Below are 24,379 nucleotides of genomic sequence, written 5' to 3'. Positions count from 1 at the left end.
GTCTTTTTACCTTCAAATCATAAAATGACAATAATTGTTTTATTTCCAAGATATCGTCTCATCTGTAAACATTTGATAAGAACTATTCGAGCCTAGCGTGAAACTTCAAAAGTATGGAATTTAGCGAAAAGTAGGATAAAATCTGATTACTTAGAATCCAAACTAAAGAAAACCAATAGAAATATTTGTCGTGAGATTAACAAGATTGCGAAATCGCAATTCGCACATCCTACTCACTCACAAACGTCCCTCTGCATCTGATGGGAGTCGCTGTTTGAAATTAGGCTCTCGATTGCGCTGTCCTGTTGCGAAATCGTCTCCGAGCTTCTGGTCGTACAAAGTTTGTTAGACTTAGCTTCTACGCGATTGCATTTAAAATTCGAATCTATCAAATTTGGATTTGACACGGAATGTACAGAAACGTTAGGCTGAGTGGACACCGGTCGTTGACATGAGTGGAGCATTAGCTCTGGTCCACCGCCATACGTAGTCAGAAAAAATTGCCACAATTCTTCGGGAATCTGACCATAATCTGAGCCTATAAAAAAAGAGAATTTGTGTAAAAAAAAAACTTTTTTCATAATAATGATAATTATTATGAATTATTATAATTGTTAACAAATTCTCAAAAAAAAACTTGTTTATTTATCAAGGTAGAAGACTTACCAACTTTAAGACTGTTTTGTCCATTTTTATTTACAACAATGGAATTATTATCGATTGGTCCTGGTGGCTGTGTCTCTTTGCCTCGGACAAAGCTTTGCCATTGTCTCAACCATGCCATAGCCAACGCATAAATAGCTGTGGGATTGTCGGTATTTAACCGTTGGAATAGCTCCATTTCGTACTGTCTACGTTTTTGCAAGGATTCGTATTTTTCTTCACATGTCGGACATTCGTATAGATGTGTACAGGCTGGACCTCCTCCAAATCTAAAAAAGGAAATAGATATTAGAAATATATGTGTGTGTGTGTATATGCGTGCGTGCGTGCGTGCGTGCGTGCGTGCGTGCGTGCGTGCGTGCAGAAACATAATATAAAAAGTACAGTAAAACTCCGTTTGTTCAAACATGTTGAGAGACAGGACAGTTCGTTAATTAAAAAATTTGGATAATGAAAGTTCATTAGCTCTTCTCTCTATCAGGACTTTTAATTTCAATAATAGAAACTAATAGTCAGAAAACTAACGTTAAACTCGTTATTATTCGGATCATTCAGATAATAATTCAATTATGAGTTTATATATTTAAAAATGGGGACAAATTTATTTATTTTACATTTTTTAATCGGCTGCTTCTTTTCCTGCTGAAATTGCTAGCTGAATTTATATACTTGTTATCAAATTATTAGTTGCAGTGCTGCATTTTTAGTACCGCAGCCAATATGATAACAGGTACACAAATCCAACCAATTCAGCAGTAAAAAATAATATCGAGTGCTTTAATAAAATACAATGAACGGAATTCTACTGTAATAATATTATTACAATCAGAGACTTACGCATTGTACAAGTATTCCCAAACTGCTTGCGGTATGGGCATACTAATCTTGTCAACAAATTGCGCTCTAACAGGAATTACTCCCCCATGTGGACACAGAAAATCGGAATTATCGATCGGACCAGGCTCAGAGAATGTATTGAAGCGATTGATCCACTGTCGAGACACGAAAAAATTTAAATCGGACACCTCGCGGGATGATATCTCCATCAATTCCATCGTTTTATCGCGCAACTGTAATATCTCTGGCGACCATTTTTTGTAGAACAGTACGTATGCCTCGCAATGCTTTACCGTTTCCGGTGATACCTCCGTGACACACTGGTCATCGAACTCGTACCACTTGTTGGCAATAGGATTCAATGCATAACAGGTATAATGGCCACCGCCAGCCGTACCATGATGGCAAATAACCGATATCAAATTATAAGTAGTGATCTTGGACACGCATTCTTTGTGCAAGTAGGGTCTCATATCGAGACCTTCGAGGGGGAACGAAACGTAGTTGGCAATCTTTGAGCTGAACATTAGTTCATGGCGAAACCTTTTCAAATGAACGCACAATATCTCGGGCAATTCCAAGACTTTGGAAAACTTGATGCCATTACGCAGCTTATTGCATTTTTCACAGCTGTACATGTTGTCACCTTTGAGCTCGTCGGCACTAAAAAATGCTGAGAGGCAGTCATGCAAACTGACCACTGGTCCCCAAAACCATGAACGCATCCATTGCAAGAACCATGACAGCCAGCCTGACTGATTAGTTACGTAGACTACGTCTGAGCATGGTCCAGCTTTCTGTGGTGTCAACGAACCTTGATGCAACATGTCGATGTGATCTCTGCTTGGAATGGGTAAGGACAAATCCTGGAAGGTCTCCACTCGAGTAGAAATTCGATCGCATGTTAAGCACTGCACGCTACTCAAGAGTTTGCCATCAAAAGTATCACTGATGATGCTGCGCGTCTTTATTTGTTTCTTGGTGCGATGCTTGGCCGGAGAGTTTTGCGGAGACCGTTGCGGTGGAGCAAACGGCAACGTCGGTTCGATATTCGATTTTTTCATGTTCCTACTGGTGAATTTATTTCGTAGCTTTTCTGTCTGCGACACGCGAGAGTAACGTCTCTTTGTACCGCGTTCACCTTCATCGCTTAAAGAGCTTTGTTCGCTCACGCCTGAATCGCAGGTTTCATATTCGGCGTCGGACTGACTGGATGCGTTGCCGTCAATTTCGGTCTCATCCTCGTCCTCTGAGGATTGATCTCCCAATCCTTTCAACCGCAGCTGGATGTCTTTATCATCCTCAATGTGTTCCTTTAATTCCTCGTGTAGCTGATCCATGAAACATCTGAGAAATTCCTGTGTATCATGTTGATGGTATCCTCTAAACATTGGATGTACTGTCCTGATGCCTGAAAGGATACCATGTGGCACAACATATCCTCTAGTTTTCTTGTTCCACATATCTCGAATAAGGTTCAGGTAATTCAGACTCAGTCCAGGTTTCCTATCTTTCGACATATAACTGACCATATGACCGCAATCCAAGAAGAACTGAGTTAAAGGAGACACATTAGATAAGGCTTGTAGTGCTGCATTCATGTAACATGTATTGCCAATATTTTGCAAGCCCACTAAACCTCTGGGCTTTCCAGAGAAGTCTTTGCTCTCATCTGAATCTGTACTATCGGGAGAATCCCCAGATCGTTCGTTAAATGAACTTACTTTCTCTGAATTGATTCTATTTATTGACCAATCTCCATAAAACCTGTTAAAAAATATATATTAAATGTTTCTTTCTCATAGAATTGCAATTGTAAATTTAATTTAACTCATATATTATTTTTATCCAGAATAAATCTTGTTATTAATAAAAGTGAATTAGAAATCAATTGACGAAATCAATTAATCGTTCTTAATTAAGATCGATCATTAATTACTAAATTCTAGAGATGAGATTCTGGAGATTAAAAAACTGTTTTTTCAATTCAACAATAGATTGTTTTAGCATAAAAATGTGTAAGTAATTATTTCAGCATTAGAAATTTTTATAAGATCACTAAAATAATTATTTGCATATTTCATATAGAAATTTTTAATGATAAAAGTTTTATGTCCGTATTCACAGTCAGGCCTTATATTTAAGGTTTCCTTAAATGTATCTTCAGATACTCTACAAATTATTTCATTGGCTGCTGAGCACCTAAAGATAAATTTAAGGAAGCCTTAAGTACAAGATCTGATTATGAATATGGAATACATTAGCCTTGCTATATATAAACATAAGATTTTTAATGCAAAAATAATTACTCTTGTACATTTCTCATAGACTTCCAACGTTAACTTTGTATATCATCCCTCTATTTCAAAAATAATATAATTAAAAAAATATGATTTTCAAATTATTACAGTGAATGAATCAAATAAACATTATCCTATCAATCATTAAAAGTGAACTAAATTCTTCATAACAAAACCTTCAAAATGAAAACAATCAAAATTACAATTCGAAAATTGATTGTTTTAAGAGTCATGGAAAGAAAAAGACAAAAATAACATTTAAGAACATATTCTTTTTTTATCGATATTGTTTTGAGTCAAATAATATCACAATTTAATTTCACAATTTAATTAGGAAACTAAGTTTTTTATCACTTTTGTTATATCACTTTTGAGGTAAGGGACCAATATGAATATAGAAATCTTAAATCTATTTTTTCTTTCCTTTTTCCTGCATTAGACTGCAGTAGAATGTTCTACTTTACTTTTGTAAACTATCAAATCTATTTCCCTTCAAATTTCAAAAGTATACATATATTAATTCAGCTACAGAAAAAACAGACTTTTCATCTATATAACATTTTTCCAGCATTTTTTTTAATAATAAATATATAATCAAAACTTGCTAAAATATGTTACAATCAAATTATCAACAAATATTCATCAATAAATATTCATTTTGACGCAATATTGCAAGCAAAAGAAAACATCCAAAATGAATACAACAATTTTATAACAACTTTGCAGTAAAAATTATAATAAAGGATATACAACATATAATACATGTTATGCACAAATATATAATATATTATGCCATATGTAAATATATAATATATATTATAGCAATATTTTGATAAAAATTGTAACTGTTCATTATCAAAAGTGCAAATATGATTTTTGGCAAGTTTAATTCAACAAATATTTCTGTCATTATCATAGCAACATTATCACAGTAAAAATTGTAAGTGGATTTCAATAGTATATTTTTGCTACGAAATATTATCTAGATATAAACAGCACCAATGTTAATTATTACTTATCAAACATCAACCTGTCTAAGCCATCAAGCTTAGACTCGATGCTACCAGGAGCATCTCCGGCGAACTTGTTGCCCATAGTTTTGAATTCTACTTGTGTCGGTGATAATGGGGGTGATGGAACATGCTTGGTGATTGCCTCGCTCTTGCAAGCATAGCACCAGATCCTGTTGGTTGACAGATTCATGTGGGCACAGTGAGACGGGAAGTTCTGGTTGTGGATGGTGCTGTGATCGAGATGCGTTTCGGCGCAGCCGACCCAACGACAATCGGGGTATAGGCAGAGCCAGAGGTTGGGTCCGGAAGTGTCGCAGTCACTACATTTAGCGAAACGCTCTTCCCGGGCCATCACTGCCTCGATGAAGGCGAGATCGCCGCGGTTGGCCAAATGCGGGCAATTCCTTACGACTAATGGCATTTTTCGTTTTTCTCGAGGATGGCAGATCGCCGATCCTTTTTCATCAATGAAAATGACAAAGTATCAATGCTTTCACTCTTCAGAGTGCAACGATGCTTTTTCTCGATCGTTCTCGCACTCGTGTACGGCAATCCGAGATTCCTGTCCGGACTACACACGATTTGTAACAACACATGCCACTATAATTATCATGTCGTTATTACAGTTGTTGATAACTATCGCTGTTGTCCTCTAACCTAATCGTGACAAATCGCGCGCCATCATCAATGACATCGAGCTGTCAAGCAGTGCCTCTGCGAACCTCACACGCACGAAAACGATTATCATTAGTCTCTAGTGCCTGCAGCACACGATGCTTGTTTTCCTGCTGGATTGCTGGATTAGAATCTTACCATCTACTATATTGGTGATGCTGGGCACTGACAGCGTCGCAGCCAATACGGTGGCAAGATTCTAATCCAACAAGAAAATAAACATCGTGTGCCACTGGCTTTAAAGCAGATATGTTGTACGTATATACAGTCAGAGGTGCATTCCAAAACTCGATTCCGAATAACAGAGTTACTCTATCTCTGTTCCAAAACGCGAGATAACTGACCATATGGGCGGATTCGTTCCAAAAGTATAAAAGGTCGCTTACATAAGTCGCAAACAGTTTGCAGACGCATTTGCGACAACTAATCAAAAGTTGTTATTAGTACTATTGGCACTTCTGATTAGCTATCGTAAATACGTCTACGAACTGCGTTCTGCGTTTGCGACTTATGACGGTCCTTAAGGGTGCTTTCCATTTGATGACACAAGCATCATTCTATTCTTGTTGACATTCAGAGAGTGACAAAGATAGAATGACACTTGTCGACACCCTAAGTAAACCTCGGAGTCAACTCTAGGAATCTTGCTTCCAAGGTGAGTTGAAAGAGTAAATGACTTCTGCACATTGGCGGAAAAGTTTACCGCGCAGCAAAATGTGATGCGGTAGCCAATAAACTTACAATGTGTTCATTGATTTGAGATGACCGCGTCTCATTTTGCCGCACGGCAAGCATTTCCGCATCCAGTATAAAGGAGCCATTAGTGCGGTAAACGAAATTTGAATAATATATGGAAGATATATCTATTATTTCCTATAACATGTAAAGATACTAAAATGACTCTAAAATTAATTAAGGATGTGCATATATTAATAACTAATGATAACGCAACACCGTTACAAGATAATAATTCATTATAGGTAATAGATACGAGAGGTAAGTAGAAAATGTGATTCGAAAGCTTGTCAAGGTTAGATGTATACATGTACATACATATATGATTTATCTTAGTTTATCTCTTTCTACTAAATAAAATATCAAATATAATATTGTATGTGCATATACACACACACACATACACACGCACACACACACACGCGCGCGCGCGCGTGTGCGTGTGTAAGGAATGATGAATCATTCAATAAATAATATTGTAGTCGCATTGTAGTTCGACTGTTGATTAATTTCTTACTTACAGTTTAAAACACCTATTATAGATCCAGACTTAATTCAAATATGTTTGCTATCAACAACAAGTAAATTTGAAAACTTGTCACTTATTTTCGTATTCCTTAGCCACACGTTCTGATTTTTCCTCATTGCTAATAAATAAATTAATTGAAGAACTTGCCAAATAACATTATAAATTTCTGGAATTATTTTATAAATAATATTCTTGAGACATCCACAGTCCTTTCTATATAAAGATTATGCGTTTCGCGGGTTTCTTCTGTGTCTAAATCCATTCTTGGAATGCCAACGTTTCGTGAATCTTGCAATTCACTTCATCGGAGCGAGGAGCAACTTGATACTGAACTGTTTCTCGGGATCGTCCCTTTTTTATATATTACGCTACTTGTGGAATGGTGGAGGGGAAGAAGAGAATTGTGGATGGGAGAGTGGAGAGAAGGGTGAGGGAAATCGATCAGTCCTCATTAACCGGGAGGATAGTTTTCCATATTTTATTTATGTTGTGGCTATTATCTTTATTTAGATTGTTAGGGTGTTTTTGTATCTCTATGGCTTCTCTACTTTCTTGGAAAATATGTAATGTTGACTATTGTGGTTGTTTCGTCAAACAGTATTTGGTGTCGATATTGTGTTCTGATTGCGTGATATATTTTAACCTAACATCACGTTGGTGTTCTTTTATCCGTTTGAAACATTGGCATTCCAAGAATGGATTTGGACACAGAAGAAACCCGCGAAACGCATAATCTTTATATTTTATAAATAGTTGAACCTCCAATACGAAAATTCCATGCTTGAGTTTGCATGCTAGAATTAGCAAGATATCCATTCAATAAAATAAAGGATTTAATCTTTGTGCAATTTAATCTTGATCAAAATCGGGAGTGTCCCAATTGCGCATATTATCAGACATAGCAGTATTTCCCAATCGGACACACAACGTTGCATGCGGAATCGATTGCACACAGATCCGATTGCGGACAGACCCCATTCCACACCGACCCGATTGCACACAGACCTGATTGCGCACGAATCCAATTGCACATAGACTGTTCTCATACCCCAATGTCTTTATGGGTTAGAAACTCTACATACTCTAATCTACAGACACTGTCTATACTTCTAGGCGATTAGGCCCTAAGCGGATAGGATACATTATTTTTTTTTGTTGCATAATCATTCCGAATCAATAAGTACTAGTCTATACACCCCACTGTCTACATAATAGATTTTCTAATCTCAACAACAGTACAATTATAGAAGTTGTGCACCACTTTGCAGGGGGAGAGGGAGGTCGTGAGAGTCGCTTCGCATGGATATATAAACACTTATTTATGTTTTTTCATCATCTACTAATATTTTCCCTGTTTTTTCAATCGTTATTGCATCTGATTGAGTCTGTGCAATTGGATCGTGCGCAATTGGATCATACGCAATCGAGTCCATGCGCAATCGGGTCAATGTGCAATCGGATCTATGTACAATCGGGTCCGTGTGTAATCGAGCCTCAAGCAAATACGAATATATACCAATGTTATGTATATGCGAACAGACTCTGATTAATTAATTTTTTGTCGTAAAATATAGGTACACCAAGGTCTTCGAGGGAGTGGTTCAATTGCGCATTATAGCAATTACCCACTGCCAATCACAGCGACACTATAGCTTCCGTACAGACAATTTTGATGATCACATTCTATTCTTCTAATTCTATTAGAAGATCGACGAAAAAATTAAATATTCTCTGTGAATATCTTAGCCTGATTCCTTAGCTTCAGACCTTCTCAACTGTCGTCTTTCGTCCTTGCGACATAGCCTAGCCAGTAGACGAGTCTGTCGGAGAGTGGGTTTTTAATCCATAGAGTTTAATCCATAGAGTTTTGTTACGAAAACCTTTCGTGCATTTTCACAATAATGCATTCATTATTCTTTAATATCTGAAAAATGTAATAAAAATCCACAAAGCATTTGTTTTTTATTTAGCAATTCGTATACTTAAGTATAGGAAAAAGAAAACTTATCTGAAATGCCACAATGTTAGTCTCCTAGAGACTTGCTGAATAATATTTATTTATTACTATACTTTCTCGCACTTCACGCCAAGATCCATATATCCTATTATCACCGTTTTTTCTCACGGAGATATGGAATAAAAATACTTAAGTTATTTAAAACTTTCGAAAATTCATCAGGTTATTTCATCTTTATGAGAAATGATCATCTTTTATCAAAAATTATACAGGGACATAAGGTTTAGTCATGTCGTTAATCGCGCACGGACTCTGAGCATTAAAAAAAGATGATCATTTCTCAATTTATAAAAATTTAAAACATTAAAGGTGCCTTTTCAGGCCGACGCTCGACGCTCATTTTCGGTGTCAAAATAAGTCACATGATAGAAATTGATGAATATCAAGCATCAATTTTAATCATATGATTTATTTTGACGCTGAAAATGTGCGTCGAGCGTCAACATAAAAAAGCATCTTATATGTTGCGTATAAGTACAATACATATAAATTTTGCATTCGCAAATACATGGCAAAGCACATACATCCAATTGATTACGATAAATTCGAAAAAAGTATTGGTCAATATTCACAGATATATTCAATTTACAGTTGATGTTGATAGAAACGTGTAAGATTTTGTAATAGAAACTTTACGAATACATCCAAATATATGTTAATAATTTCTCATAAATTCGAATAAATCTTATATATGAATTTATCGGTTTCTATTGAGAATTTCCGGCAGAGTTAAAGATTAAAGATGTTAAAATCTTATGAAATTAGTTTTAATGTGATTTTAACCCTAATGAAATAAATATAATAACTTGTAATTGATTGCGCAAAGTCTGCAAAGCGTTCATTACGCTGCATAGATATTGGGAATTCACGTTTCAACGCAACAAGAATGAGGGTGCCGTCACATGAAGCGTAATCTGCGTAAATATAATCTATACATTCTAATAATATTAGAATACGTTTATTTTATTTACTAGAATATGCCATTCTAAAAACTGAGATTCACATTGGACGTATTTCGCTGAAGATTAGAGAAATGCGACCAATTGCTGATCAGAATTTCTGTTGTACACTCTAACAGAAATGCAATCTAAACAAATTTATGATTGATTTTCGTAACCTATATATCTCGAAAAGTATGCCTCATGGAGAACCGGCATCTTTCCATCGCGTCTATATAAGTGGATGATCGAATCAATTGTTATAATTAGAAAGTCTTGTGAGACTCTTAAGCTTATTCGACGCGTTTTTACATGAAACGAAAGAATCTGACAAAAAAATATGTCGCTCTGCCCAAGATATTAAGCGTTAAAGTTGACTATTGATTTTAGGAAATCTGTCACAGAGGCAAAATGAGGTCTAATTATTTCACTATATTATTCCATATTTCGATTAATTAGACTTTCCATGTCAAAGGGATGTACGACTTCTATAATTGTACTGTTGCAAAATCGAAACTCATGTGCATTTTTTCAGACAGAATAAGCTAAAATAAGCCAGAAATTGAATTCGATGCATGGTAATTCCATCATGTTTCAGCGTAACAACAAAATAGCGTAAAAAGCATAAAGTAACTAGGCAGAAATTGTTGATGTTCAAGTAAAACAATATGGTTGGTCGATGCAAGTTATGCTTACGTAAGTTACGCCGCATATGACGGCATCCTAACGGAATTTGTCAGCACATGCATATGCATATTAACACACAGATATGTGCGTATATTATGCATAAAATTTATAGTAATAGAAAGGGAATAGCCTATCCAATCAATAAATGGAAATGGGAATAGCCTATCCAACCAATAAATGGAAATGTGAGTGACTGAGAGACAGAAGTATATTTTTGTCCTGCTCAGTAATTTTTCTTCTTTCTGCATATGTATCAAAAGAGGATAGAAGAAGATAGAAAAATATTTCTGTCTTGCTCAATAACTTCTTTTTTTTGCGCTAAAAGAGGATAGAAGAGAATAGAAAGATATTTCTGTTCTTTATATCTTGCTAAGTTCAAAAGATCTCTAATTCTAAAGAAAAGGACGAAGAGTAAATTGAACCGAGATTAAAGTTAATCTACATTGGTGGAAACATAAAAGCTTCAAAAGAAAGATTCATATTGATTTGCGAATTTATACGAATGCTGAGCGAAGACTCGGATAAACAAAGCAATAATTGTGTCTAGCAGTAGAGGGTCGATTCTGTATCTTCAAATAAGGTGAAAATTACAAAAGAGCAAATTTACTAGGTGTTGACCAATGAAATAATCATTCTAGTAAATTCGCTCACTTTTATAATTTTCTCATTTCAAGATACAGACTCGAGCCCTAGGTGTTCGAGCTTTTAAGAGATGACGTTGCAATATGTTAGATAAGGACAGCGTTAATTTACATTGATGGAAATGAGCATTAATCTTAATTTCATAAACTCAATGGGTGCGTTCGGAGAGACGCTATTTGCGCTATTTATTAGCTACAAACTGTTAGCTACAACTTCGCGGAGCTATAGATAGCGCTAACAAATACGATCATGATCACTAATGGTAGTGTTACGTCACAACTGCGCGTTATCAACGCTATTCCTTCCGAGGTAGCATTAGCGTTTACAAATCCGTGAACGATCTTAGCGTAGCGTTTAATATTCGTCAAAGTTAGATGTTTGAATTTGATTTTTTCATTAATGTTTGAAGGGGTTCTGTTCTCGAATGATACCAAACTTTTCTCTCTTAGAATTTCGTAGAGTAAACATACATATGTAATGTGTGAATTTCAAATTTTATCGTAATGAATGCAATCTCAATTTTAATCTCTGCTGATGGCTTACCACTAGACTGGAGTGAACGTAATTCTTGCTTGTGTATCATCTTTAACTTTTCAAAGTTTCTGCGAAGTTCAACTTGGTATTTGATTTCATTATAAATGTGAAAATCAGAGATACCTTGTTACTGGAATTTTTAATTCCCATGTATGGAAAAAAATTACTATTGCGGTATAGCGCAGCAGGATATTCCGCTGCAGATGCTTAAGATACTTATTAGATGTAAATATGCTTCTTCTTTTGAAATCGACAAATGGTTCTTCCTTTTATCTGATTAATTTACTTAGTATAACTATTAATTAATAATAAATATTAGTATAACTATTAATTTTTTGATTTAGTTTTCATTGTTCACTTCGGCGTAGTGGCAAGCTATAGAGATTGCAATTGAGATTGCATTCTGTTATTCTTTCTCTACGAGAAAATAAAAAATTTACGTTACAAATATTTTTAAATAATTTTATCTTTAAATACAAAATCTTAAACATAATTTTTAATTTAAAGGAAAAGTTTGATTAGTGATTGAAAACAGAATCCTCTACATTAATTAACTTAACCTCGACGAATATATCTCTCTGGTTAAACGCTACGCTAGAATCATTCATAAAAGCTTGCTAACGCTATTGCGCTATTGGCTCCAAGAACAACGTTGGTAGCGTTTGCATCTATAGCGCGAATAGTGTCTCTCCGAAATCACTCCCGCACTCAATATTGTTTGTGCACGTCGTGCACTATCGGTGTGATCCATACAAGCTGTAATAAAACTTTTGTATTAAGAAAACATCTACATCAGGTGACAGCTCTACGAATTGAAAAGATATAAATTTTGAATTTTTTTTCCGATTTTAGTGCAAAATATATTGCATCATACCCAAATTTTGCGTCTTTAATCCTGCCTAGTCCTGCATCTATTTTAAGCTACTATCAGACTACTGATATTGGATCAATCACATTATCACACTATCTTATTGTGATGGTTATTAGCCAGCAGTTATTAGCCGGCAGTCGTGTCGGTTTGCAGAGTCAATAATCTGAAACGGGTTTTAAGGAGATCCTAAAGCCATCTGTATTACCGACTAAATTGTATAATTTTTGTATAATAAATACTTTTTTCTCTTTCACAAATTCGAAAATCCTTTTCCAAGATTAAAGTATACGCATTAATACGTGTTTGTTGAGGTGGAGATGCCGAAAACAACAAAAAATTTCGAAATTGATATATTTTCATCATTTCTTAGACTGATAGTCGATTCTTATATTTGAGGTTGTTTTAAATAGAGTCTTAAGATGTTATAAGCCAATCAGAGAGTCGTATTAGCATCTTAAGATATTACTTAAGACGATCTTAAAATAAGAACCGCTATGAATATCTAGTGTAACATGGCATTTCAAGTTGTTAAATCGTAACAACATTTACTTGATATGAAAGTTTTACAATCTGTACTTACGAAATAGTAATTCACAAACACATAGTTTACACGAACAAATAAGTTCGAGTTCTTAGAATTAAACTTAGACGCTTTATCGCGATGAATTTATTATACGAAAATTGACATGAATTTGCGATTGCGTGTGTATAGATTGCGTGAGATATTGGTAATATACAAAAATGTCGATGCGCGACCTCTGCTGACTTCGAGCTTCGTTTTAGTTTCGCTTTTGGCCAATATTACATATGTTCGTTTTTTGTCATATGTACATACGACGAATTTTTCAAGCGTGTTAATTGGCTGTAAGACAGAGAAGATCTCGGACCTCTATCCTATAATCAATCGAAAAACTTGAAAAATTTGACTTTCACTTTCTATCCTAGGGATAAAGTTTCATGATTGATACCCCAATATGGATAGTACAATCTAGGAAATTCTTAGCACTATCAAAGCGCTTCTAATGCGTGCATTAATTAAATCAGAACTTTCTATGCACTAGTCTACACGTTACATACATAATTCAGAACGCACCTTAAATATATCGTGAATGAATAATTGGAATGATAGTTGATTTTTTATCAAAAAAATGCATGTATAAATTGTTTATTACATATCAAGTCAGTAGAAAATTTCATTTCTATAAATTATATTCTGTACATCTTTTATTTTCATATTTATTAAAACATTGTTCTGGCATATCCAACAAAAAGACAATAGAAAATTTATTAAATTCTAATTTCAATTGAAAAACATACAAATGTCTGTTAGTTAATCGAGAATACTTTATTTCCTATATATATATATATATATATATATATATATATATATATATATTTTTTTTTTAATTATCTTCCTCGGATATATCTTCTTTATCATTCTCGTCTATAGCTTTGCCATTTTGTTCAATATCTTTGCTGTTTTGTTCAGCTCCTTCGCCACCACTAAAATCACCTTCCAATCCTTCTACTTCTTCTTCATCATCACCATCAACCTCTGCATTTTCAAGTTCTGCTCGTTCCATCTGTCGCGCTAATTCTGCCTCGTCCGTCGCAGTAACGACTTTTGGCTAATATTATAGAAAAAAAACAGAATAATTCCTTTATTATAATGTGCAAAATATTAGATCAACATTATTTATGCATGAAACTTACTGCCATTTGTACGTTGAATACACCTCCAAGTGACATTATTTTATTCTGTATGACTTCGATTGCATCACTTAATGCCTTTAAACCATCCTGTTTTTCTGGAGTAGATGTCGTCATGACTGAAGATCACCATATAAGATATAACGTCATAATTTTTAAAATATGATTGATTTGAAAAATAATATAGAACATATACCATATAATGGAGGAGCAATTAAGTTAATTTTTATAGGAAGTTCATCAGTGGAAAGAGCTAAGCCTGCTTTTAATGCAGTCTTAACAGCATCAATGCCTTCATAACCATAACAAGCCACTTCTACATCTGCTCTAATTTTAACCGCTTGCGAGGTAAGTTTTCGCTTGATATTATTTAGCAACACTTCCTTCGTATGTTCGTCCAAACCACATTCTGCTAAAATGGAGGGATCCCTTTGAGAAGAAAAGTATTTATATTCATAAATATATCTCCAAAGATACATTTAAATATATTTTTTTCAAATAAATAAAGAAGGGCTGAATAAATAAAGAAGAGTCGAAGCTAGATTTTGGTTCTAATTTAAAAAATAAATTTTAAATATATCTTCTCGTTATATATATTACTGCTAATTAGTATTGACATACACTTTATATAACTAGAAGATATATTTAAATTTTATATATAAATATTATTGGGCACCAAAAACTAGTCTCTATTATATTTGTTGATCCTTCTTTAATTGATTTATAGCGATCTAATTTAACTTATTGCAGTTATTTTGCTTACAATACTGATTGTTTGAAAAAATCATAAGCAGATGCCTTCTGTTTCTTGTATTTTTCTTCAAAGTGCCAGGCTGTTTTCTGATAGAGTTCTTCAAGCTGGTCATCATTATCATAGTGCAATAGCTCTGCCACGTGTCTTAAAATTGAATTAACAGCTTTAGCTTTAGCATATCTCTCTGTGCATTTTTCCACATCCTCAGCAGATACACGACGCTTACTCAGATCGATATAACCTAGAACCCATGATTAATACATTTCATTATAAATAATGAGAACTGTATATATATATATAATAATAATTGAAACTTATGTAAATGATTTAATTTTCCACTAACTGCACTTGATTCTCATTTACTCGATAAAGTTTTTTTTGTTGATTTTTATTTGAATCAATAAAATATCTTTAGTTACCTTTCTCCTTATCTACACGAATAACAACAACTGGTTCAGTTTTGCCTACTCGGATAAGTTTGTTGATAGACCTAATACGTCTTCTAGAGAGCTCAGAGAGCAAGATCATGCCTTCAATATTGTTGTACTCCAATAAATGAACATATGCGCCCATCTCAGCTATACTACGTACATTTACCATCACCACGTCCTCCACTTCTGGATACTTTTCTTTGTAAAATCGACACGATAGTACCATAGTACCACTTTTACTAAAAGCATGCAAGATTGTACAATGCAACGACATTAAAAATAACATCCTGGTAGTAATACAAAAAATATAAGAAATATTTGAAAAATATATCATCGACAATTTTGTGAAATTTTTATCAAAACATTTAACTCTTTGTGGACGGAGCCACTTGGCGATAAAAAGGTTTGAGTGGCTATTTGCGAAAATGTGTTCACAAAAGGTTAAGCTGCATTTCAAAATGTCCCGTCTGTGGAAAATTTTCTTCAAAATATATAAGTACACGTAACATGCAATATTGTATTGAGTAAAATTTTTCTCAAAGGAGATATTTTGGAATGTAGCATTATAAAATATAAATAAGAATATGTTAACTTGAAGGTTAGTGAATCCTGGAAAGAGGATAAAATATAGTCGATATAAATATTCTGATCGTTACCTAAATAATTAATATTTGCGCGAAGATAAAATCCTCCCTTTATCCTTACAAACTGGTTTAAAACCGCAAAAAGTTTCACTACGCGAAACTTGTCAATAATCCATGTGCAATCTCGTCTAAAAGTCTCTTTCATTAACGACAGCAACTCCGATTACCGCATAGGCATGCATAGGCATATAAGATAGATCCAGCATCCATATACTTTTCTACACAGAAGGCAATTTTTATTAAGCTTCGGTTAACTTGTGTGGCGAATTCAGCACACATGCACTGACTCCGTTCTAGTGCTACTCTGACATGGTGCGAGTACAGAACCACTTTAGTCCTATACTAAATTGCACTGTCAGTGCAATATTTCTTGAACTCGTTCAGTTCATTCAATTAGGCCCTGCGCACAATAGAGGAATTAGGAATAAAGAATAAACGATTCTAACTTATCAGAAATCGGATACATCGGAATATACGGTATTCTGATAGATTGAAATCGTTTATTCTTTATTCCTTATTTCTTTTTCGCAAGGCCTTAATCCGAATATAAATTCGGCACTACACTGGCTCAATTTTTATTTGCCGAATATGATAATCTAGAGTAGAATTTAATGAGGCATATTTGCCGCGTATCGTGTATCACGTAACCAATCAGTAATCAATAAAATCAGTGGATAGCTTTTGATTGGTTACGCGGTTACGTGATACACGATAAATACACTTCATGGGACTCTCAGTCTTAACGCACTGTGGATGCAAACCCATGCAATGGAATAGCGTAATGCGGAACAAGAGCAGAATCAATTATAAACGTTTCATAGTTTTCATTACACGGCTTTGAATTCCTTCATCCCCATGAAGAGGAATTAACGTAAACGAAATGAACAGCAAATCTGTACATAATCTTTTAAATATTGTTTTATCATTCATTTTTTATCATCTAATACTTAAATACTAAATTAAATGCGTTTCTTATTGAAAATATTGATTAACAACGTTAAAATCTTATAAAATTAGTTTTAGTTGTGATTTAACTCTAACGAATGACTTGTGATTGGTTGCGTAAAATCTGCTTACGTTATATGAATATTGGGAGTTCACGTTTCAACGCAACAAAAATGACGGAATATGTGTATTCCGTTCTAAACTACGGAAAGAAATATCGGAAAGAGAGATCATCTTTCTTTCAGTGATTTAATATTTCTCTGTTCGGAACAAAATTTTCTTTTTCTTTTTGAATTTCTTGTCTATGTGATATTAAGTTACACAGCTAATCTAATATCACATACACCAGGGTATTGATTATATAAAATTTCCCCTAAGAATGAATACACAAAAAGTGAATAAATTCACGTGAATGTAATAAATAAGCGATTAAATATTGGGAATACAAATTAGTTCGTTTTTTTGTATTCAAAAATGCATTTATTTCAAAACAAAATGAACAGATCAATTAAAATATTGTCTAGCGCTGCCTACTACTTTTTCCCATCTCTCAGGCAATTTTCGAATTCCATCTCGAAAAAAATGACTCGTCTTTAGAGGCGATCCAATTTTGGAGTCAATTTTTGATTTCTGCGAAAGAAGTGAACCGGTGACTTGTTGCATCCTTCGGAATAACCAGTAATCAGAAGGAGCAATGTCCGGAGAATACGGCGGATGCGGTAAAACATCCCATTTGAGCGTTTCCAAATATTTTTTTTACAACTTTAGCGACATGAGGCCGAACGAATAACTTTATCATGTCTTTGCTCGTATTCCGGCCATTTTTCTCGCAATGCACGGTTCAAACGAATCAATTGTAGCCGATACCGATCGCCCGTAATGGAATCGCCAGGTTTCAGCAGCTCATAATAAACAAGATCCTTTTGGTCCCACCAGATACAGAGCATGATCTTCGAACTATGAATGTTCGGCTGTGATGTTGATGTTGAGGTCGATGGCAACGATTGACCAGGCTTAACGTAATATTTTTTCTTCTTGGGGTTGTCGTAGAATATCCACTTTTCATCTCCAGTCATAATCTGATGCAAAAAACCTTTTCACTGTTGTCTTTGAATCAGCTGTTCGCAAGTGAAAAATCGCTTTTCAATGTCTCTCGATTTCAGTTCATAAAACACCCAATTTCCTTGTTTTTGAATCATTCCTATGGCTCTCAATCGTACAGAAACGGCTTATTGAGTTACTCCCCAATGATTCTGCAAGCTCCTCTTGCGTTTGACTCTGATCTTCTTCGAGTAATGCCTCTAATTCTTTGTCTTCGAATTTTTTTGGCTGTCCAGAGCGAGGTTTGTCTTCAACGCTGAAATCTCCATCCTTGAAACGTCGAAACCCTATTCCCCATTCCCTACGTGATTTATCAATTGGAGCAGTATCACCATAAACTTCAACAAACATTCGATGGGCTTCAGCCGCACTTTTCTTCCAATTAAAGCAGAAAATCAAAACCTCCCGCAAATGCTGCTTGGTTAACACAAAATTCGACATTTCAAACATATAAAAAGGTTTTTGTATGAAACTTAAAGCGATATAAACTGAATATTATTAGCAGATGTTTAATTTCTCTGAAACCGCCAAAATCAGCTGTCACTATGAACCATTCATAATAGTTGGAGCCATCTTTAGGGAAACGGACCGAACTAATTTGTTCACCTAATAATTTTTTACTGTTATAAAATATGAAATAGATCACGGGAAATTTTTCGGCAAGTAACGAAATACCTAAAATGTGAAATTCTAGTTATCTTTTTAGTAAATTGATATAAACTAATTTGTTTTTCGATCTTTTGTTCTGTTTTTTGTTCCTGCATTAGACTGCATTAGAATTCTCTTGCTTTCGACAAATATCAAATATATTTGAATATCTATTTGAAATATATATTTGAAATGGATATTGCGTGGTTTCTTACCGTAAATGGTGCGAACAAAGAGGAAGAGTATGCAGTTGACAGACGAAAACTTCATATATTAAGGAAACGTTTGCATGATGTTAAATTAAATATAAAAGATAAAAATATGAAGTACATAAAAATAAAAATTAAAAAATGAAAATTATAATAAAAAATAGAAATTTATGAAACAAGTTAAAAAATAACCTTTTTCCATTCAGATGAAGATTTCTCCGGCCCCAATCCGGAACAATTTAGGGTTTGTGCTGTGTTCTCCTATACATTTTTTTACGAGTTTTAAATACATATTGTTTTTTTACTACAATCAAGAATAATAAAATAACATGTTTTTACCAGTTCCATACGACTTTGAGAATTTCGCGACATTCTTCTCTGCACAATATTCAAATTTTTTTGGATATGTTGGACATTATGTTTAACAGCATTTCCTTTTGTTTTTAAATTGTATTCACTGTTATTCTCGATTATATGATTATAAGAAACAACAAATAATGAGCACAATGTGATTTCCTATCAAAATATATATGTACGTACATACTTGTATGTACATCATCCGTGAACACTTGTTAAATTTTCGTAATTTAAAAGGAACGACGTAAATTTGTCTTATGATCTCACTTTCTCGTAACTTCCCCATCTGATTCCATTTTCTCATAATTTTCTTACATAATCACTAAGTCTGATTGTTTGAAAAAAATGAAACTTTTCATGTGAGATTGGTACGAAAAGTGAAAAAAATGAAAGTTTCGTGAAAATTTACATAATCCTCAGAATCACGCGGCAAACTCACGTGAGATGAAAGTGCGAAAAGTGAGTGATCTCACTCGAATTACACCATTTATATTAAAAAAATATGCCAATTGCGCTAAAAAATGTGAATAATATCAGGTAAAATTTGTACATTAAACTATAATTATTAATTTCTAATTAAGACAGAATCGACCTCCTAGTCTATCCAATTTGAGCTCTAAAGCCAAAATACAAAGCCGACACAAAAAAGTTCAATGTGTATAAGATTTCAGGAACTGAAAAATGTTGATACCCATCTAAGTGACGCTTATTAACACTTCATATTATATAAATCCTAAAATTTTACTTATTGAATTTTTTTATGTGGCTTAGCATTTCGGTTCCGGAGCTCAAATTGGACAGAACTAACATAGATAGTCAGTAGATAATGTAATGACAATGTAATATACATAGTACGTGACATGCATATTAACACACAAATATGTGAGTATATTACGCAGCTGCGTGTACAAAAGGTATTCTACTAAAAATTGTTGAGAAATACGAAACGCTTGTGATTGGTTCCGCTTTCGTTCCGCGTTACACTATTCCGCTGCATGGGACTACTCTGAGACAATGCGCACAAGCCGAATTCTCTCTTAATCAGTCTAGTAACTTTGCAGGATTCCAACTGAAACTGATGTCGGAGAAAAAATGTGAATTGAAAAGTTAATATATTTATATTTATGCTTGATTTATACTTCAGTCTTAATCCTAAAATTTAGCTAAGGATTGCTAATTCTAATTGGTCCTAACTGAAATCTATATTCCATTGGCTGAATTTTAAAATTTTAAGATTAAGACCGAAGCATAAATCAGATATTACATTCATAATTTCTCTCTTTACATTTTTCTTCTACATCTGTTTCAGTTGGAATTCTGCAAAGATTGGTTAAGTTAATCGGAGGCTTGGTAAGCGAGAGTAAATTCCCATTGTATTTTCTTTATTTTAAAGTCATTAGATAACAAAGTACCGTGAACTGCCATTTTGACTCCATGATACACGGTTATTCAAAACTTACGTGACTATATTATATTATAAGAGAAAATAAAACTTTACAGATAAAAAATTATACTTCAAAGACAATTATACTTCACCCTTTCTAACAATTTTCTTTGCCAATTAATTGAAGTTAGAGTCCCTAGAACTACTAGAGTCTGACCATCTTTCCAACCTCTCTTGTGATTGGCGTGTCCACAATGGCAATACCAATCGAGAACGCACATACAATCATATTATCAATTGAGAGCAAATACACATTGCGGACACACATGCCATTTTTAGGCATGGCCAGACTCTGATATTTTAAGGACTGTAATTGAAGTCACGTTCTTCATGTCTATCGCCTGTTGGCACGCGAAATAAATGAAAGCTTCTTTCGCTGCGGTTTTTGCAATTCGCAATACAGCAATCGAGCATTTCCGACATTTTCTAACTAGTTCTAAATTTATACAAAGTCACAAACGCATATAAAATTATAACAGAATCAAGTTACGATTGCACTTAATGTGGTGTAGGAAGTTACATGAAATCTATCTGAATTATTCGACGCCATTTTGGCTCCAAATGCTAATTTAATAAATTTTCCCATTGTGATACTTTATCTAGCAACTTTACTTTTCCCTAGAGATCCTTTAATCAAAGACTATAAGAGATTTGAGATTGTCGCGTCGTACGCTTCAACTTGCTCAATACGCTCCAATACCAATACGTCACCGGAACCAATATGGCGACTAGATGTTTGCATCGCATTAGAGCATTCTCTGTGGATCAATTAAGAGCACGCTCCATTTGCCTCACCTCAGAAGGTGGTACGATTAAGGCATATTACACATGCATGTGTAATGGTTGAAAACGTACTGTTCGAAAAAAATATTTCAAATTCATTTTGTATAAAAACGCATTTAATAAATGCGTTTTTGATATAAATATAAAAATATAAATATAAAAATATAAATATAAAAATATAATATAACAATATAATATAATATTAATAAAATAAAATAAAATAAATAAATAAAATTAGAAAAATTAAAAAATAAAATAAAATAATATTAATACAATAAAATATAATATAATATAAAAATATAATATAACTTTTATATTTATAAATGCGCATTTATTTTGTATAAAAACGCTTTTAAAATAATCGAGGTAACACAAAATACTTGAAACGAAACAAGGCACATGTCCGACCTGTTTGTGTGATCCCACGGATTAGGTTAGGTGACATACTCACTTGTCCTAAATCCGTTCGTGTCATTGACATTGGAGCACATGAATGCAACTGTTCTAACCGCCACCTTATCAGTAATCCATGTTCTCTGCGTTAATTTAGAGCATGCGACGCGAACGAACCTTAAGTATCGGCAATGTTGGCACATGCGCATAGAGGACGAAAGTTTCATGTAATCTTTCTCTCTTACACGCATCTTGGACACACATTTAAGCACAAAAGGTATAGGCAATGCTCCCTCCATCTATCACCCGTATTTATAGTCCTTTCTTATTTTAAATCTTGAATGAAATTGAAATGAAGCTTTCATGAAGGATTCCTCGATTCTTCAAGAGTTCCTTGTTTCATAAATAGATCTCAAATCTGTCTTCCTGGAGGAAGGAATATTTTTAGAGATTTTAGTAATCTATTGAGGACATGTTATAATATAAAGTGCATACCTAATATCGTGAATTACGAATAATGAAGGTTATAAAGGTATTGTTGATTAAATAAAGTTGTGATTACATGAAACATTTTGCAACAATAATGGACAAAAATATAACTAACAACGAATTTGATTGGACGCACTTAGTGCGTATTGATGCACATTAAAACCACCGTACACAAAATAATGTAAATATATGTTCATAAATAAACATAGAAATTTATTAAATTGTAAAATACTCAATACATTTATATATAATAGTATTGATGATTGGTTTCGCCATTTTACTTTAAAGTCAATGAAAGTTTTGACAAGATTGACGCAACTCTCTTATAAAGACTCTACCCGAACCGAGTTAATTTAGCTTATTCTTTTTCCTAAATCAAGAAGTGTTCCGAACCCGACGAAGTGGAACACTTCTCGGTTTACAGGGCTATCTAGGAAAAAGAATAAGCTAAACTAACTCGATTTGGAATATACCCACAGTGTAAGTATTATTGGCATTTTAAAGATGCATGCGCAAAGAGAATGAAAGTTCCATGTATACTTCTGTCTTTCTTAAACGCATCTTCTTATGTATCTTTCTCTCTCACACGTATCTTGGACACAATTTTGAACCACAATACTCTCTCCATGTCTATAGTATATATGTCTGCTCTAAAGGTAAAGCCTTTTTCATCAATTTCTGATTAGATTAATCGAAGAGTAACTCGCAAAAATACCAATAAACAGTTTAATGTATCAGAACGACTCCTCTTTCTTCCTCTTCTGTGTTTAATTTTTATGATGGCAATCATGATGAATGAGTTAACCATCGATTATCATGGAATTGATGAAAGAGATTCTAAAAGTCATGCTTTACCTATTTCCACCAACGTAGATTAACTTTAATCTCGGTTCAACTACTCTTTGTCTTTTTCTAATCTTTAGAACTAGAAAAAGACGAAGAGTAAGGGTGCACTCCCATGGGATGTGGAACTGCAGAACATTCGTAATTGGTCGTGACTTCATTCCACCGATTCCGCCGATGCTTGCGTGTGTGCGTGTACATGTATATATACTTATAAAAATTAACCTTATTAAACTGGTTTAAAAGGAGAAAACTGTTTCCTACAAGCGCATGATTAATTAACATGCTGAGGCGTGCTCGGATTCCCATCTGAGTGTTTTCCGGTTGTTATGTCTTTGTTTAACATCCGAAAAATACAAGAATAGAGTAATACTGGGTAACACTCGGGTGGAAATCTGAACATACTCTGAAGATAATTAATTAAGTCTCCAGATAAATACGAAAGTCAATATGATCAGAATACAAATGTATATGTAGTATACAGAAAAGCGAAAATGTAAATCAAAATGGATCAAACACAAAATGAAATTGAAGCAATGTCCCTATATGTATGTGTGATTTCCGATCAGAAATTCAATTTCATATTCCCATTGAACGGAACTTGAGGATGAACGAGCCAATGACTAATATTATTCTAGTAGATCTAATGAAAGTGATCTACGGGAAAACTTTTGCGATTGGTCAGAGCTAATTGCGCATTCCGCAAATTCAGCTCTATGGGACATAGGAAAACACATTTTAGTGGAACGGAATTGGCGGAATAAAGCCACGACCAATCACAAACGTTCCGCATATTCGCAGTTCCGTATGGGAGCGCACTCTAAGTTTAACCGAGATTAAAGTTAATCTACATTGAGGGACATTAACCAATCTAGTAATTTTACAGGATTCTAACTAAGGCCGTGTTCTGATATGCACTGCCAGTACTGCAAATCTGTAGGTTACGTTACAACGAGCCGTCCGATCAAAGCTCTTGTGTGTAAGGACTTTTCCACACAAACATAACCTCATAATGCATAAAGAAAATTATCCAATCACATTTCTGTCATAAAGACAAACATAAAATATGATTGGATGATTTTCTTTATGCGGTTATGTAAGTTTATGTGGAATGGCTTTAAGTTCAATATTATATCCCAGAGCTCTGATTGAACAGCTTATTATCACAAATGTAACGTTAATTATTG

At 34.1% G+C, this 24,379-nt stretch overlaps 2 protein-coding genes across 2 annotated transcripts; both read right to left on the bottom strand.

The window, feature by feature from the left end:
- Window positions 1-233: 233 nt before the first annotated feature.
- Window positions 234-5,234, bottom strand: LOC105622965 (ubiquitin carboxyl-terminal hydrolase 20). Its single transcript, XM_012204370.1, has 4 exons — window positions 4,816-5,234; window positions 1,501-3,267; window positions 667-932; window positions 234-538 (listed from the first exon to the last, which is right to left on the bottom strand). The coding sequence occupies exons 1-4, from the start codon at window positions 5,232-5,234 to the stop codon at window positions 234-236; spliced, it is 2,757 nt and encodes a 918-aa protein (XP_012059760.1).
- Window positions 5,235-13,844: 8,610 nt separating this feature from the next.
- On the bottom strand, window positions 13,845-15,562 carry LOC105622963 (eukaryotic translation initiation factor 2 subunit 1). Its single transcript, XM_012204368.1, has 5 exons — window positions 15,325-15,562; window positions 14,915-15,146; window positions 14,348-14,580; window positions 14,155-14,270; window positions 13,845-14,069 (listed from the first exon to the last, which is right to left on the bottom strand). The coding sequence occupies exons 1-5, from the start codon at window positions 15,560-15,562 to the stop codon at window positions 13,845-13,847; spliced, it is 1,044 nt and encodes a 347-aa protein (XP_012059758.1).
- Window positions 15,563-24,379: the final 8,817 nt, after the last annotated feature.

The sequence above is a fragment of the Atta cephalotes genome (genome assembly GCF_000143395.1).
Source record: "Atta cephalotes unplaced genomic scaffold scaffold00051, whole genome shotgun sequence".
Taxonomy (NCBI): Eukaryota; Metazoa; Arthropoda; class Insecta; order Hymenoptera; family Formicidae; genus Atta; species Atta cephalotes.
Note: the sequence above shows the minus strand (reverse complement) of the source record. Positions and strands in the feature narration are given on the sequence as shown.